Source organism: Neovison vison, chromosome 2 (assembly GCF_020171115.1).
Source record: "Neovison vison isolate M4711 chromosome 2, ASM_NN_V1, whole genome shotgun sequence".
Taxonomy (NCBI): Eukaryota; Metazoa; Chordata; class Mammalia; order Carnivora; family Mustelidae; genus Neogale; species Neogale vison.
The window spans coordinates 151,737,244-151,754,439 of NC_058092.1; the positions used below are offsets into that span (position 1 = coordinate 151,737,244).

A 17,196-nucleotide genomic window follows, 5' to 3' on the forward strand; every position below is an offset into this window, starting at 1 on the left:
CAACAAGTTTGATTAGCTAAATAAATAAATAAATAAATAATAAAACCCAAAGTTGATTAGCATTTCAGCATTAAATTCCTGGGAGAGAGAACTCGGTCTGCCCAGTTGGGATCAGGTGTCTGGCTACCAGTCTAATCAACTTGTTGGCAGAATATATTGCCAGAACATATCTCTTTGTTAGGAGAAACGATCTAATAATGATGTTTGTCATATTACCAGCTTATTCTTTATGAAGCTGTATGGTCTTTTTTTATTGTAAGAATTTGGTTATCTGGACTCCTGGGTGGCTCAGTCTGACTTTTAATTTCACCTCAGGTCATGATCTCAGGGTTGTGGGATTGAGCCCCGAGTTAGGCTCTTCACGCTCGGCAGAACGTGCTTCTCTCCTCCTCCCTCTGCTCTTCCTCTCATGTGTGCGCTCGCTCTCCCTTTCTTTCTCTCTCTCAAATAAATAAATCTTTAAATCGTTTTGGTTATTTGTTAAGTTATAAACTTTTAGATTTATTAGCACATGATATAATTTTCTGTGTAACAGGTCACAACTTTATATTTTACTTACATATAAAAACATATTATCTGCTCATTATATTACTATTTATCAGTCCTACTTCACAAATGTGAGCTAGGCTCAGAGAAGTTTAATAATCTGCCTCAAAGGTCACATACCTAGTAAGTCACAGACCTGGAGTTTGAACCAGGTACACTGATTCCAGAGCTCATTCTTTTGACCTCTTGCTATAAGATGGTTCTCATTATAAGGTGTTTTGAAATGTAAATATTTACTTTAAGAGAACTCTCATTTAGCCAGACCTAATTAATGTCTAACTTCTTTGGTTCAGTAAATGTTTCCTGAATCCCTCCTACATGTAGGTGCAGTTCTAGGACTAGGGTATCTAGAGGTGAGTAAGAGGCTATTTCTTCCTAAAGTTGTTCAATCTAGGAGAGAGAACAGATACAAATCATTAAAATACAGTGTGAAATGTTCACCTTTATAGAATGTTTGTATGTGTTTGGGATAAGCAAAGCCAGTATATAGTGTAAGAGTGAGTATTGTAGTATTGGTTACCAAGGAGTTAATATATCTGTAATCTGAAATTAGAATGAATTCTAGGGCTTAGAGTGCTTATTACATATAAAGTAGGTCAGTTTGTTTTGGTCACTGGGCAGGTAATGGACAGGTTTTTGAGCAATCAAAGATTATCCCCCCCCCTTTTTTTTAAATGTTATTTAGAGAGCATGGGGGTAGGGAGAGAATCTTTAAGCAGGCTCTGTTCCCAACATGGACCCTGAGATCATGACCTGAGCCGAAGTCAGGAGTTGGATGTTAACTGACTGAGCCACCCAGGTGCTCCAGATTAGTTTCCTTTTGATGGCTTCTTTCAAGATTATATTCTTGAGGATATAAAATAGGATAAAAGGTTTGTTGGTGGGCCAGACAGCCATCAAGAAGGATCAAATAGGTTTACTCTGTTAGTGGTATAAGGGTCAAATGCAGGTTGCCCAAGATCCAGAGCACAATCATCTAAAGGAAATACGTGTGAGTGGAGTTACTGTGGGACTGAGAGCGGTGAGTAGCCTTGCTCATGGGCAATGGGGTAAGAGCAGGGTCTGAGCAAACTGTGGATGAGCACTATGCTGTTAGGTGTCTGAGATGTTGGTCTCTGGCCTCCCACCTGTTTAGAAGAAAAGGACAAATCAACATTAGGTTGAGCTATAAGTTGCCAATATTTGACCTTTTTGATTTATAAATATAGCAGTTTCGTATGGTTTAATCTAATATTTCTGAGTGCTTACCCAGAACTTGTAAGTCTCCTTGAGAGTCTAAATATACTACCTAGTTTGAATTGAAAAATTTTGCAAGCAGTCTAGAAGATAAATCTCCAGTGTACAGAGAGGAAACCAGAGATTAAAATGGTGGAGGTGACATGCTCCAAGACAAAAAGTTACTCATAGCAGTCTCTAGCTCAGAAGCCAGAGATTCTTCAAATTTGCCAGGGTCTTAATCAGTACATTAAGTTGTACAACCACTGAAATCAGACAACAAATAGGAGATGGTTTTCATCAGGAGACCCAGTAACCAAGTACCAAACTCATAGGATTTGCCTCCCCCATGTTTTCTTTGCTTCTGGCCTCTACCATTTATCTCCCTGTCATACTCTATTTCATCCATCCTCCTTCCACTCCTTCCCTGCTTCTATCTCCCTCTCTCTGCAGTCATGAAGAAACAAGTACATAAAGGTTGGTACAGCACAGATAAGACTGTGTAGCGATTAGCAGTCACTTTACAAGAATCATATTTAAGATATGGAAGAACAATTCAGACTCTACTAAGTGAAAAACAGAAGTTTACGATGAAGTGAGAGCCGTTGATTGAACTGTTTGTCATCTATCTTTCTGGTTACTTTGATAGGGGAAAAGACCTGCAATGGTATAATGATAGTGCTTTCTGAGAAGACAGACGCTTCTGCTAATCTGATTTTTCTCCTTCGGTTTCTACTATTATTTTTATTGGTAATAAAACAAAAATGTAATATTGTTGTTTTCAGGTCATCTAAAAACTTGGTTAATGGGAACTTTCAAGGATTATTATTTTTGTTAATCAAGTGAACTGTTACGAAATATTCTCTAGATGCATCCTTAGTGACTTAACCTTGTGACATTTCAGAATGTTTATTGCCCTTCGATTCATGGCAAAGTAGATATTACTAACATGCCCAAATAGACATAAACTGTAACAATGCCAGTTCATGGTTTCTCTTCATAAATTCTGATTTTTTGAATTTGCTGCACTACTAGGCTCCTCTAAATTCCTGATCATTGAAGTTTAAATATTATAAATGAGTGTGGTATGTTTTGAGAATGTCATTATTCTGAAGCAGTTTGATTTAGTTTGAATAAAGTTTTGACCTCACCAGCAAGATACCAAATAAGACTGACCTCTTCTGAGGACAAAATAAATTGGCTACCTCTGTATTATATGAGGAAAGTGCGTGTGCTTTTTTTGCTTATAGAATAATGTCTTAAATATACAGCAGGCACTTAATAAATGTGCTTCTTCCTGTATTGCTCTCTTACATCTTTGCTGCTGCTGAATAGTCTAATTAGAATGTCTATTTTGAGCTTTTAGAATTTCCAGGAATATGCTTCTGTCAATATCTGTGAATGTGGAGTATCTCTCTGGCTAGTAGATATGAGTAAATTTTGGTTAGTAGTGTGGGGGTAAAATTTACTTATAAGTAGTCCGTGGTTCCATTGTCTAAAGTAACTTAAATTTTAGGAAACTATTAGGAAATATAGGTGACATCCAGAGAAGGTTTTTGTGTTTTAGGGGGAAGGGTTTGTTTGTTTTTTTGTTTGTGAGAGAAAGCCTCAAGCAGATTCTATGCTGATGTAATCTCACAACCTTGAGATCAGGACTTGAGCCAAAACCGGGAGTTGAACACTTAACTGACTATGCCACCCAGGCACCCCTGATTATTATTATTATTATTATTTTTAAAAGATTTTATTTATTTCTTTGACAGAGACAGATCACAAGTAGGCAGAGAGGCAGGCAGAGAGAGAGGGGGGAAGCAGGCTCCCTGCCGAGCAGAGAGCCCGATTCGGGGCTTGATCCCCGGACCCTGAGATCATGACCCGAGCCAAAGGCAGAGGCTTTAACCCACTGAGCCACCCAGGTGCCCCCTCTGATTATTTTATAATATGCAAGAGCTTAAACAAATTATGCAAGAACTTTTACAATCCAGTTAAAAAAAAAAGGTACCTCAGAAAGATGGATAAAAGGGGCGCCTGGGTGGCTCAGTGGATTAAGCCGCTGCCTTCGGCTCAGGTCATGATCTCAGGGTCCTGGGATCGAGTCCCACATCGGGCTCTCTGCTCTGCGGGGAGCCTGCTTCCCTTCCTCTCTCTCTCTGCCTGCCTCTCTGTCTACTTGTGATCTTTCTCTGTCAAATAAATAAATAAAAATCTTAAAAAAAAAAAAAAAAGAAAGATGGATAAAGAACACAAATGAGCACCTCCTAGAAAAAGATATACAGGTGCCCAATAAATATATGTACTACCTAAAAAAAAAAATTTACTTTTAAGAAATTTTAAATTTATAGTACAAATAATTAACATAGCCTATATATGTGTATGTATGTATGTATCCTTATCTTTATCTTCATATTTTCTTATTTATTTATTTATTTATTTGATAGAGATCACAAGTAGGCAGAGAGGCAGGCAGAGAAAGGAGGAAGCAGGCTTCCTACTGAGCAGAGAGCCCGATGCGGGGCTCAATCCCAGGACCCTGAGATCATGACCTGAGCCGAAGGCAGCGGCTTTAACCCACTGAGCCACCAAGGCGCCCCTATCTTCATATTTCTTGAGCAGAGATGATGTCCTGTCACTCCTAAATACTCCACTGTGTAATTCCCGACAAAAACGCCACTCTTATACCTATCCTGCATTCAGACCTGTAAATCTGGAAGTCAGCATGGATATAATACTGCCATCCTATCCACAGATCCCTTTCAGATTTTACCATCTCTCCTAAGAATGTCTCTTTTTCCTTTTTGGTCCATGCTTTATCCAGAAATTCATGTTGCATTTGACTGTCAAATCTCTTCAGACTACTTCAGTCTAAAACTGTTCCCTGGTTTTCCCTATGTTTCATATTCTTTTGAATTTTAAGGAATACAGGAATAAGGAATTCTGTAGAATAACTTCTTCAACCTGGGTCTGGTTTTTCTCATTGTCAAGTGCCACACAGAAAGTTGCTCTTTTGTTTTCAGTATATTCCATCATTGCACCACTGACGGGTAATATTCCAGGATTATACCAATACGCTGTTCATCAGACCTCTGCTCCCATCCATCCATTCAGCATCTATAGGCAACACTATGAATCTCTCCCCTTTAAGATGGCTGCAAAAGATGCTCCTCTATTCCCATCATTTCCTGCTACATTTCTTAACGTTTTCCCCTTTTCTGCATTTACTTATTTATTCATCATTCATTCACTTGTCAGTATGGATTCATGGATGCCAATTTTAATGAGTGGATTGTAATTTGTTATTAAGTTTTTAAACTGAGGTATAATTTACTTAACGGTGGAATATATACATCTTAAGTTAGTCAGTTTTGACATACATATACATGCCTGTCAAGGCTAACCAGTATTTATTTCGATACCCAAAGTTTCCCCCATTTGACTAGTAGGAGCCCCTTCAGGTGGCTCCTGTGTCTCTTCGAAATATCTCCCATCATTTGTTGAACATTTCCTTACTCTCTGGCTCAATATGTTTCAAATTCTTGTAGTTTCTGTGCCCAACTTCGAAGTCAGCCATTTCTCCGAAGATCTTTAAAGTAGGATGGGATTTAGAAATCAAGAGATGGGCCATTGGTATGTTTTTTTGTTGCTGGGCTGTCAGTTGCTATTGGGCCTTCTAGGTGGACAGAATTAGGAAAATGTATGTATTTATGTGCACATACATGCATATATATACACACATCTGTAACTGTTCATTTTTCTGTGTGTGTATATTAAGTAATCAAGAATTTATATTTCTTTTTTTTTTTTTTTTAAGATTTTATTTGAGAGAGAGCACAAGCTGGGAGAGGGGCAGAGGAAAGAGGGAAGGGCAGAGGGAGAAGGGAGAAGCAGATTCCTCACTGAGCAGGGAGCCTGATGTGGTACTCCATCTTGGGATCTGGGATCATGACCTGAGCTAAAGGCAGGTGCTTTTAACCAACTGAGCCACCCAGGCACTCCATGAATATATATTTCTAATTCCAGGCCAATACTTTAGATTTCTCCTTTTTTTTTTTTTTTTAAGATTTTATTTCTTTGACACAGAGAGAGCACAAGCAAGGGGGAGCAGCAGGCAGAGGAGGAGGGAGAAGCAGGCTCCCACTGAATAAAGAGCTTGATGCAGGGCTCGATCCCAGGGTGCTGGGATCATGACCTGAGCCGAAGGCAGGCACTTAACCAACTGAGCCACCCAGACGCTCCAGAGACAGTGAATCTTAAGCACGCTCCCCTTCCAGAACAGAGTCCGACGCAGGACTGGATCTCACCAACTCTGAGATCACAACCTGAGCTGAAACCAAGAGTCTGACACTTAAAACAACTTTACCACCCAGGCATGCCACCTTAGTCTTCTTTTTGGCCTTTCCCCTTCCTTCCTTTTAAATATCTTTGGCAGTGAGAAACATGGCCCCACTATCCTCAGTATATTTACTTATTTGATCAGTCAGTTTACTTATTTGGTGAGTGTAACAAATTTAATTATGCTGCTCATTTCCTGTCCCTGCTCAGCTCCCACCATGTCCTTAGCCACAGGATCGGCCTGTGCTTCCATGTGACTCTCACAGCCGCCTCCTTGTTACCTTGTATAGGCAGCATCTGTCCTGTCCCTCTGTGTCCCAACCCTTATGCCTCACTACTACCCCATGTCCTTAGTACCCATGAAAAGGAAGAAAGCATATGGTCCCAGAGAAGATTTTAAAGTTAGATTTAGATTACACAGTTTTCTTTATTTCTTCGATGTACTTAGTTTTTTTAATGTTCTAAGAAATTGTGCATTTTCATTTTTAAATGACGTACTCTTTGGCATATAGGTTTATTTTTTCATTCATTCATCTGTTGGAATTATTTCCACTGTTGTTTTAATGTCTCTTTGAGAATGTCATATACAAAAGGTCATTTTCCTAGATTTATTGTTACACTATGTGTTTTTTTTTTTTTTAAGATTTTATTTATTTATTTGACAGACAGTGATCACAAGTAGGCAGAGAGGCAGGCAGAGAGAGAGGAGGGAGCAGGCTCCCTGCTGAGCAGAGAGCCCGATGCGGGGCTCGATCCCAGGACCTTGGGATCATGACCTGAGCCGAAAGCAGAGGCTTTAACCCACTGAGCCACCCAGGTGCCCCTACACTATGTGTTTAAGTACATTTACTTACTGAGGGTTTTAGCATCAAATTTAATACTCTTGTTCTTTGTTTCTCCTGGCTGCATTGGCACTGCCACAACCAGTTTGAATGCTTACCCTTCTGAAGAAACTACCTCAATAAAATGTCATTAGGTATATTTTGTTTTTTAAAAAATAGATCTTGAATAACTGAATATTTCCTAGGCAGTGTCAACATTAGTCAGCCATTTGGAGAATTGATTGAACTATTGTCTTTCTGAAGCTTACTTCAAATACTTGGTGTGCTACAGCCCAAGGCACATTAGAAATCACTGTTGATTCCTTTGGACACTTGTATGTTTCACTGGCATTTTGGCTTCTTAAAGGATTATTACCTAGCAATAGCTAATCTAAAAATCTCTTATGCTTTTTAGTGTTCCCATAGAATTCAATGGTTTTTAGGTGCCAGTTAGGGCATTTGGTAGATTGACTAGAAAAATAATTGTTTAAGCAATGCTGGATAACTGTGAGGTAGCCGTTGCCTTGACAACTAGAAAACTGTTCTGTTTGCTAAACAAAGGGATGGTAATTTAGTAGTTTAATTTCCTTTTTGGCATGGAGGTCCTGCATAATAACATTTTATTTTAGCCTCTGAGATGGTACATATTATTGACCAAAATCAGAGAAACAGAGCAAAAAGAGAAGCTAAAGAGTTTTTTCTGGTTTAAAGACATGTGTGTCTAACAGGGTCAGTGTTGGTCCAGGTAATTTAATGAACCAGCTGAATAATTCTTTGTATATCTCTTGCACCAAAGGCCAGGAGCCCTAGAATAGGTATATAGTCTTGGTTTTCTTTCCACTGTACTAAAGGGTTGTGATGTACTTCATAATGGAGCCACACCACAAACACTTTAATTTCTGTAGCTATTAGAATCAACAGGATTACTTTATTTCTGAATTGAATGAGGGGGATAATATTTAAATACATCCTCCCCAGCCTCCTCCGTATTATGCCCAGTTATACTGGCATCTCTTCTGTTTGTGTGGAATCTCTTTTGTGTAGGACTTCAAAATTTTTTTAATGACACATTTCTTCCAAATTATTAAGTAATAGTAACAGTCTGTTTGGCAGTGTATGCTGAGCCTTGTTCCAAGCACTTTACAGGTAGCATTTCACATTTCATCCCTTTGAGATAGTCACTTTTATCCTGAGGTACAGAGGTGCTAGCCCAAGGTCATCTAGCTACTAAGTGGTAGATTTGAACCCAAGCATCTAATTCAAGAGCCAGTGCTCTTAATTTACTATATTGTACTGACTCTCATTCATATACTCATTTTTAATATATTAGGGAGTATAGAAAAGTAATAATGAGAAAAATAAAAATAACTCATAATCCCAATTACTACAGATTAGAATACTTTTTTTTCCCTTTAGATTATAATACTCTTTACTCTTCTCATGAAGTGATGTAATATCTGGATTTCCTTCAAAATAATCATTGTTTAGGAGGAATGAGTAGGAGTATAGATGAGACAAAATTGTGTTGATAATTGTAGGACCCAGACTATGAGTATATGGGGGATTTATTACAGAGTCTCATCTTCTTTTATATATGTTTGAAGTGTTCCTTAGTATACATTTTATTTTTACTCATTTTTCTTTTCTTTTTTTTTTTTAAGATTTTATTTATTTGACACACAGAGAGAGATCACAGTAGGCAGAGAGGCAGGCAGAGAGAGAGGGGGAAGCAGGCTCCCTGCCAAGCGGAGAGCCCGATGTGGGGCTCGATTCCAGGACCCTGAGATCATGACCTGAGCCGAAGGCAGAGGCTTAAACCCACTGAGCCACCCAGGCGCCCCATTTTTATTTTCTTTCTTTTTTTAAAGATTTTATTTATTTATTTGTCAGAGAGAGAGAGGAGCGAGAGCGAGCACAGGCAGACAGAGTGGCAGGTAGAGGGAGAAGCAGGCTCCCTGCCAAGCAAGGAGCCTGATATGAGACTTGATCCCAGGACGCTGGGATCATGACCTGAGCTGAAGGCAGCTGCTTAACCAGCTGAGCCACCCAGGTGTCCCCCATTTTTATTTTCTTAGAGCGCATGCACATAAGGGGGAGGGGAGGGGAGCCGAGGGAGTGGGAGAGGAAATTTTTTTTTTTTTAAAGATTTTATTTATTTGAGAGAGAGTGAGCAAGAAAGTGAGAGAGCACAAGTAGGGGGAGAGGGAGAAACAGGCTCCCCACTAAGTAGGGAGCCTGATGCAGGGCTCCATCTTAGGACTCCCGGATCATGATCTGAGCCAAAGGCAGACTGAGCCACCCAGGTGTGCCTCCCCCCTAGTATACATTTTAAAATGCAAAGAATACATACCACTTGTAACAAACAAAAAAGAAGCCTCTTTTTTTTTTAAAAAAAAAGACAGGAAGACTGGGATGCCTGAGTGGCTCAGTTGCCATCCATTTCCTGATTTCGGCTCAGGCCATGATCTCGGGGTTGTGAGATTGAGCTCTGCTGCCTCAGACTTTGTGCTGAGCATGGAGCCTGCAGAGTCGCTCTCCCCCTCCGTGTACACGTTCTCTCTCTCTCTAAAAATTAAAAAATAAAGAACAGGAAGACATTTTGAATGAAATATTTTTTATTTTTATATACGTATCCCTCCATTCCATTCCCTTTCCCATTGGTTAATCCCTTTTTTAGCAGTTATTCCTATCTTTATTATGTATATATTATATATATATATAATACAACAAATACATGATTATTTTTGCATTTCTAGAGAAAGCTAAAGTGACAGAACCACCCAGGTACCTCCGTTTTTTCTTTTAAAATGCTAGAGGCAAAACCTCATCTTATTTTTTAAAAATTTTTTTTAAAAAAATTTATTTATTTATTTGTTAGAGAGAGAGACAGCAAGCCTGGGGAACACAAGCCTGGGGAGTGGGAGAGGCAAAAGCAGGCTTCCTGCTGAGCAGGGAGCCATGTGATGTGGGGCTGGATCCCAGGACCCTGAGATCATGATCTGAGCCACCCAGGTGCTCGCAGTACGTCATTTTAAATGATTGCTCATCAGGGCACCTGGGTGGCTCAGTTGGTTAAGCAAAGCATTCTTGATTTCTGTTTAGGCCATGATCACAGGGTCATGGGATCAGGTCCCATGTCGGGTTCTGCTTTCTCTTTGAAGTCTGCTTGAGATATTCTGTCTCCCTTGGCCTGTTTCCCTGTGTGTGCATATGTTTCTCTCTCTCTCTCTCTCTCAAATAAATAAAATCTTAAAAAAAAAAAAAAAAAGGGTGTGTCAAATCTGAATTTATTTAATGACTTGTTTGCCCACCTTGAGTGTTTCCTAATAGTAAAAGTAATTGTTAATAGCTAAATACTTAAGGCATCATAATTGAGTGCTTTTTAATATTGACCATGTTTTTCTAATATGGACACTGAAGGTTAGAGAGGCTTAGTAGCCTACAAAACTCATCTAGTTAGTGTAAAGAATAGAGCTGGGGTAAGGACCTTGTCTTTTCTGCCTGTGCTGTTGGTCTGCTTTATTACCTTACATTTTACTAACGATACAATAATTTATGCTCTGCTAAAATTATGTACACAAGTCTGACCATGTAGGTAGGTTATGGATTTCATTTGTTTTTCTGTAGAAATTCTCATTCATATTTTGGTTAGCATAGTTTCACTTCTAGATGATTATGTTTCTCAGTGTCCCGTTTTGACCTTCTCTGTAACCCCTATACTTTGAGAAACACACTCATTAGACAGAGGTATACAGAATTCAAATTCTTACATTCATCTAATAATGAGAATTCAGGAACAGAAAAGTAACTTACCTAAGATGATACAAAACAAAATTATAGAGGCAGAAAAGTAAGATCAGACCATAGATCTTTGCTTTCCAGGTGTTGCCTTTAACAGATTAACACTGTTCTAACAATGTGTTTCAGTTTTAGCAGGTGTTTATTAGACTTTGGTTTCCCTTCTCAAGTATTTTTGTAATAGACATTTTCTTTATGTGTTTTGCTAATTCATTTTCATGTGTTCTAGCTTGAAGGAAGGGAAATACTACCCTTCAGAATAATAATTTGCCTCCACAATATTTGAGGTAATTATTACTCTTTTCTGTTAGCATGGATTTTTATGTTGGTAAGGATGTGAGATAGGCTTGGTTTTGGGGAAAAATCTCTTTCAAATTTAAGTTGAATAAATCTCAGTAAACATATTGACAGATTGCTATCATTGGCATATTGCCAGGATTTGGTATGAATGTTAATGAAAATATGTAAGTGGTTTTCTCTATATAAGTAGTCTAAATATATTACTATTCTATTCCCTTTTTTGTTCACAGTACTCTTTAATAAAAATGTTTTAAAAAAGTATCACTTCTTAAACATTTTTTTGAGTAGGCATAAATGTTCAACTTTTAGTTTTCTTGTTTTTTTCCTGTGTTTCACAGTTTCTTGTTCCTCATCAGTATTCCTTTATTTTAAGTATACTATTTCTCCATGAAAATAAATTTTTACTGGCTAATAAGGCAGGATGTATTAATGGAAGAGGTTTGCAAGTTGTGGAGAGTAATGTTTAATAGTCATGAAGACAGGCCCACCATTTGCTTTTGTAGCAGTAACACACAATACCAGTTGAACCACAAAGGGAATTGATGTGGTTCCTGAAATTTTCTTAAAATTTCTGGGCAAAGTGTTGTGTGTCTGTTTCATATTTTTTGTATAATAAAGCCACTAGCTTGTCTGGAATTTAACCAAGAATTTGACCAAGGAAAATGGTATTATAAGAGGCTTAAGGCAAGTAGGTAAAGTAGAAAAGTATATTTTTAAATTTTAGGTGCAAGAGCAGTACGAAGTTATCAAAGTGAAGTCAATGATATCAACAAATTTTAGTGGTAGTAATTCAGAAGTTATTGTCTTTCGGTGAGGGTATACTTGTGTTATGACATAAATGAATTGAAATAAAAGTGTTTTCCTAGGTAGATTTTTTTTTAATCTTTTTTTTTTTTTTTAAAGTAACTATGTCCAACGTGGGACTAAAACCCACAGCCCCAAGATCAAGAGTCCTGTGCTTTACTGACTGGGCTGGCTCACTCCCCCCCCCATATAGATTTTAAAATTCATATACTTGATATATCATTTTGTGTTATTTTAAAAAATACTTTCCATGAAATAAATAGAATGTGAAACAAATGGCTATTAAGAAGGTCACCCTGATATTTTTAGTTGTAGTAACTTTGTCTTGGTTTATGGGCTACCTCCCTCCTTTAAAAAAAAAGGTACAATTATTTGATTATAATACTTTTGGTATGTCATTAGACTATATGTCTTTTTTTTGTTGTTGATAGATCACTCCTTATGTGTATTATCCACAACTGTTGGGATTAATTTAAGATCCATCCAAATGAAATCTGTATTTTCATCACTCACTGCTATATTAACAGCATTTTTCCTCCTGGTCTATAAAATTTCTACAAGATGTTAATAGATGTTAATAGAAAAAAGGGTTTCTTTGGACAATGAGGCAGAGTAGGGGGGGTTCATTCAGTAAACTGGTTTTCCCAAACTTTCTCCTCCTTTTCTTTTTGGTGGAATATTAGTATTTCTTATAAAACATTGTAAGAAGTTACTTACATAAACTTTCTTTGATTATACATTAATTAATATAAGCAGAACTCCTTAAAATTATAGATCTTATACAGAAATGTACATGATTGTAAAGAGTCAGAGCAGCTAGATTAGGACTGTTAAAAAACTAAATCACACACACAGTAAAAAAAAAAAAGAATCACAAGAGAGGAAACTTAAAATATTTAACATGTAAGGGTAAATAAGTAGTGAACTCATCCCAAAGTATTTACGATTTCCCAGATTGGTTTTCTTATAGTTTTCTCCATTTGTTTGAAAGAGATGTAATTCTTCCCACCCCTCCTATTCTACCTTTGAATTGTCTAGGTAGGGATATGACAAAGCTATTCGGAATCTGGGTGGCTTCTTAAGATGTAGCCTAAAATTTTGAGGCTTTTAAGGATCTGCCTTCTCTTTAGATGGTCATATAGTAAATAAATACTTGAATGATTGGATAGATGGAAGGGTGGATAGAATGATAAACTTGTGATTAAGCTTATTCATATCATGGGCTATATGTATTCTATATAGAAAAAAATTCATTTTTATTTTATATGATGTACATCTAAAGTAGTTTTTTTGATACATAGATTTTACTTGTTTTTATTTTCTTTTTTAAACATGGTCTGCAATTAGCATGGGAATCTTTTTTTTTTTTTTAAGATTCTATTTATTTATTTATTTGAGAGAGAGAGAGAGAGAGAGAGATCACGAGTAGGCAGAGAGGCAGGCAGAGAGGGGGAGGGAAGCAGGCTCCCCGCTGAGCAGAGAGCCTGACACGGGTCTTGATTCCAGGACCCTGGGATCATGACCTGAGCCGAAGGCAGAGGCTTAACCCATTGAACCACCCAGGCACCCCTTTACTTGTTTTTAAGTTAGAGTATTTTGTGGATGGTTCTTGTTAACAAATACATTCAATTATTACAACTTTTATAGCTACCATAGGATTAGATCTGCCAGTCCAAGTGTAATTGTGCTAAAGAATTAAGAGACTTTAAATCTAATTGTATTTGTTTGCATTTTAGGCCCTTGATGAGCCTCCCTATTTGACAGTGGGCACTGATGTGAGTGCTAAATACAGAGGAGCCTTTTGTGAAGCTAAGATCAAGACAGCAAAAAGACTTGTCAAAGTCAAGGTAGAGTATATGTAGATTTTATACGTTCAGTATTTGATATTTAAACTTTTTTTGGTGTGTGTATTTAAGACTTTTTTCTGCAAGGTGGGTTTAGTTTCTATATAAGGGTTGTCAAATACTTGAAAACAAAACATTATTTGGGATTTTAAAGTATTCTAATTAGGATGAAGTTAGATTATTACAAATTGATATTTTGAATGACATTTCAATATAGACAGACTTTGTACTGTTTGTGTTGTTAGCCTTTTAGAGCTGGAAAGGACCTTAGAAATCATGTAGTTTAATTTTTTTTTTCCAAATTTTTATTTGACAGACAGAGATCACAAGTAGGCAGAGAGGCAGGCAGAGAGAGAGGAGGAAGGAGGTTCCCCGCTGAGCAGAGAGCCTGATGCAGGGCTCGATCCCAGGACCCTGGGATCATGACCTGAGGTGAAGGCAGAGGCTTTAACCCACTGAGCCAGCCAGGTGCCCCATTTGGTTTAATTCTTAATTTTAGACCATCCTCCACCATTTTAACCATCAAATTGAGATGTGATTTATAATTGATGGTGTTTTAGATAACAATAAAATAAGGTAGATCTAGTTGTTGATTTCCTTATCTTTCTTTAAAAAAATCTTAAATACTTGTGTTTTGTCTCAGATAATATAGAAAAGGAAATGTAATTGTTTCCATTTTAGTAAACTATCAGTGTTGAAAAATATAGGACAAGTGAAATATTTGAAGGTAGATATTTATTCATTTGTCAGTTATTTACTAAGTGGTAAACTGTGTAGGGTACTGTTAGGTGGAAGGGGGTTGGGGATATCGGGATGACCTGATCTTTGTCCTCAGAGGATTTATAGTGCAGATTAGCAGATACCCTGTAAAACACTGGTTTGAATATCACCAAGTCAAACAGGCCACAGAGGTGTATGTCCAGTGGAGAGTTTCAGATTCTCTTCTGGAGCTTTTTCCGTGCCTATATTCTAGCTTCTTTCTGTGTGCATGGATGTGTTGAGAAAAGCTTCCTGTGATTCTGATTTACATTTCTAATTAAGATCCATTGTGGTTAAGACCTTTAAATCAACTGGAGGAGTCTGGTCTTGGTCACACCATGCCTTTAGTTTTCACACATGTGGTACCTGCTCACTCTTCCGTGATTTGATTTTTGTGGGTACTCTTATGGTGTTCTTACATTGGCATTCCCTGTTTTGATTTCACACACTGATGTTCCCTGAGCACTCATTTTTTTTTGCCACTACTATCTTGGAAATGCAGACGGAGCTCCTACTAGTACATGCAATACCTTACTGTCAGACAAACGCTTTCCCTCCTGGTAGATCGCTGCTTTAGTAGAATTTGGCATGCAGGTTAGACTTCAGTGTTAGAAAAAGGTGTTCCCTTTGGACAGGATCAGTTTTACTCTAGGACCCCTGCTTTGGTTTGCAGAGCATAGGCTGGATTTTAGCTCTGACTTGCAGTCTCAGCTGGGTGTTGCTGTGTAATGAATGAACCAGCTAAATGGCATATATCACTCCTGCCATTTCTTGCTATTAATAAAAGGAAGAGAACTGTTAGTCTTTCCTGCTTCTGTTGATAGCACAGAGTACCAGTACCTTGTGCCTTGTAAATAACAGATACCTAAAACTTGTTAATCTTTTTGGCTGCTCTAAAAATCTGTTTGTAATTCAAAGTTAATTATTTTCTCAACAGATACAGTGGTATACTTCTGATTTGTTTATGATTCAAATAAAGTTCATACATTTTCAACAGTTTGTTGATCTACATCTTCCTCATCAGTTTTCATTGATCAAATATTTACTGTGTGCTAATAAGTACTGTATTAGGTTTTGAAACTCCAGTGTTAAAATCTGATCTCCGCTTACAGTGGTTTACAGTCTGAGCGAGTGACCGAAATAACTAAACACATAATTTAAATAAAGCATGGTAATGCTTTTGTGTGACAGAAATGCCTGGGATGCTATAAGACATCTCTTCACAACTTCTTTGTGAGCACATTCCGTAGATGTAGTACCAGAGACGTCTGGTAAGACCATGTTGATGGTTGAATCCCTGTAAGAGCTGTTGCTTTGTATAGGGAAAACAGCTTTCTTACACTGAATACTTGAAGCTGTCTTATTTTCACCAACTAATGCTAACTAATATTTCACTAACTAATATTTAAACTTGAACCCTTGTTTTTATGTAATCTCCTCACATCTGGTTTCCTATTCTCTGCTTCCTGTACTGATACAGAGTACAGTAAACTTCGGGAACTTGACCGCTTAAGTTTGAGTCTCAGCTCTACTGTGTACCAGTTCTGTGATCTTGGACCAGTTACTTATTCTTTCTGCTCCTCAGTTTTCTTATCAACAAAGTGGGAACCATCATACCTACCTAATAAGGTTGTTGTAAAGATTGTGTTTAATGCTTGAGCCTTGATGCTTAGCTCTCAGTAAATGTTGCTACTAAATAAGCTACAGCTTATTATTAAACTAGGTCTTCCGAGAATGATAGAAGACCTAATACCCTAAGGTCTCCACCTGTTTTTCCCTCCCCTCCTTTTTTTTAGGAAAGGAAATTATACTATTAAGGTAATAGCTAATAGTATTGAATAAAGTCTAATATATGAAACACCAGCTGATTTATTCTGGAAAGTTGTCTGTCTAAAATAATAAAATTTTCAGTTAATCGGGTTAGGGATGGAGAGTTATATATACTAGACAGCTGTGTTAGATTACTTGTAATGAGAACAAATTCATTCGTTGATGAACTTGTGTCACTTGATTTTGTGTATGTGTGTGGGCTTGTTGCTAATTAAATTTGTGATCTCTAGGTAACATTTAGGCATGATTCTTCAACAGTGGAAGTTCAGGATGACCACATAAAGGGCCCACTAAAGGTAATTCATTTATTTATTCATTATTAATTCTAATGCTTCAATGGGAGACATTAAAAATTATACGTGGTCATTACTTTTTTTTTTTAAAGATTTTATTTATTTATTTATTTGACAGAGAGAGAGAGAGAGAGATCACAAGTAGGCAGAGAGGCAGGCAGAGAGAGAAGGAAGCGGGCTCCCTGCTGAACAGAGAGCCCGATGTGGGACTCGATCCCAGGACCCTGAGATCATGACCTGAGCCGAAGGCAGCGGCCCAACCCACTGAGCCATCCAGGCACCCTGGTCATTTCTTTTTAATCATTGGCTGTTTTTGAGTTGATAAACATAGTTCTCTCTAAATAGGCCAGTAGAAAACAATAGAATGTTCAGTGAAACTTGATGTTATAAGAGAACCTGTGTTTAGAAATGAAGTAAACATCAAGGAAGCATTGACTGGTTTTTATTTACTATCTGTTTCCTTTTTACCATGTTGTACTTCCAGAATTAATGGGTGATGAATTAGGGATTAAGTGATGGAGGTTCTGTGACAATGTGAAAAGTGAGGGAAAAATTCCAACATGGTAAGAACCTTAGGGCTTCTATTTATTTATTTATTTTAAGATTTTATTTATTTATTTGAGAGAGAAAGAGCATGGGGAAGGGCAGAGGGACAGA

At 37.6% G+C, this 17,196-nt stretch overlaps 1 protein-coding gene across 5 annotated transcripts in view; it reads left to right on the forward strand.

Annotated features, from left to right (window-relative positions):
• The window catches only part of ARID4B (AT-rich interaction domain 4B), a 142,539-nt gene that overhangs the window by 41,625 nt on the left and 83,718 nt on the right, over positions 1-17,196 (forward strand). For all 5 annotated transcript variants that reach the window (XR_006383268.1, XM_044239333.1, XM_044239335.1 and 2 more), the window contains exons 3-4: positions 13,550-13,660; positions 16,477-16,542. Coding sequence is in view for 4 of the 5 variants with exons in the window: in XM_044239333.1 (XP_044095268.1) it covers positions 13,550-13,660; positions 16,477-16,542 (177 nt within the window). In the remaining variant the exon portion in view is untranslated. The remainder of the gene's footprint in view (positions 1-13,549; positions 13,661-16,476; positions 16,543-17,196) is intronic.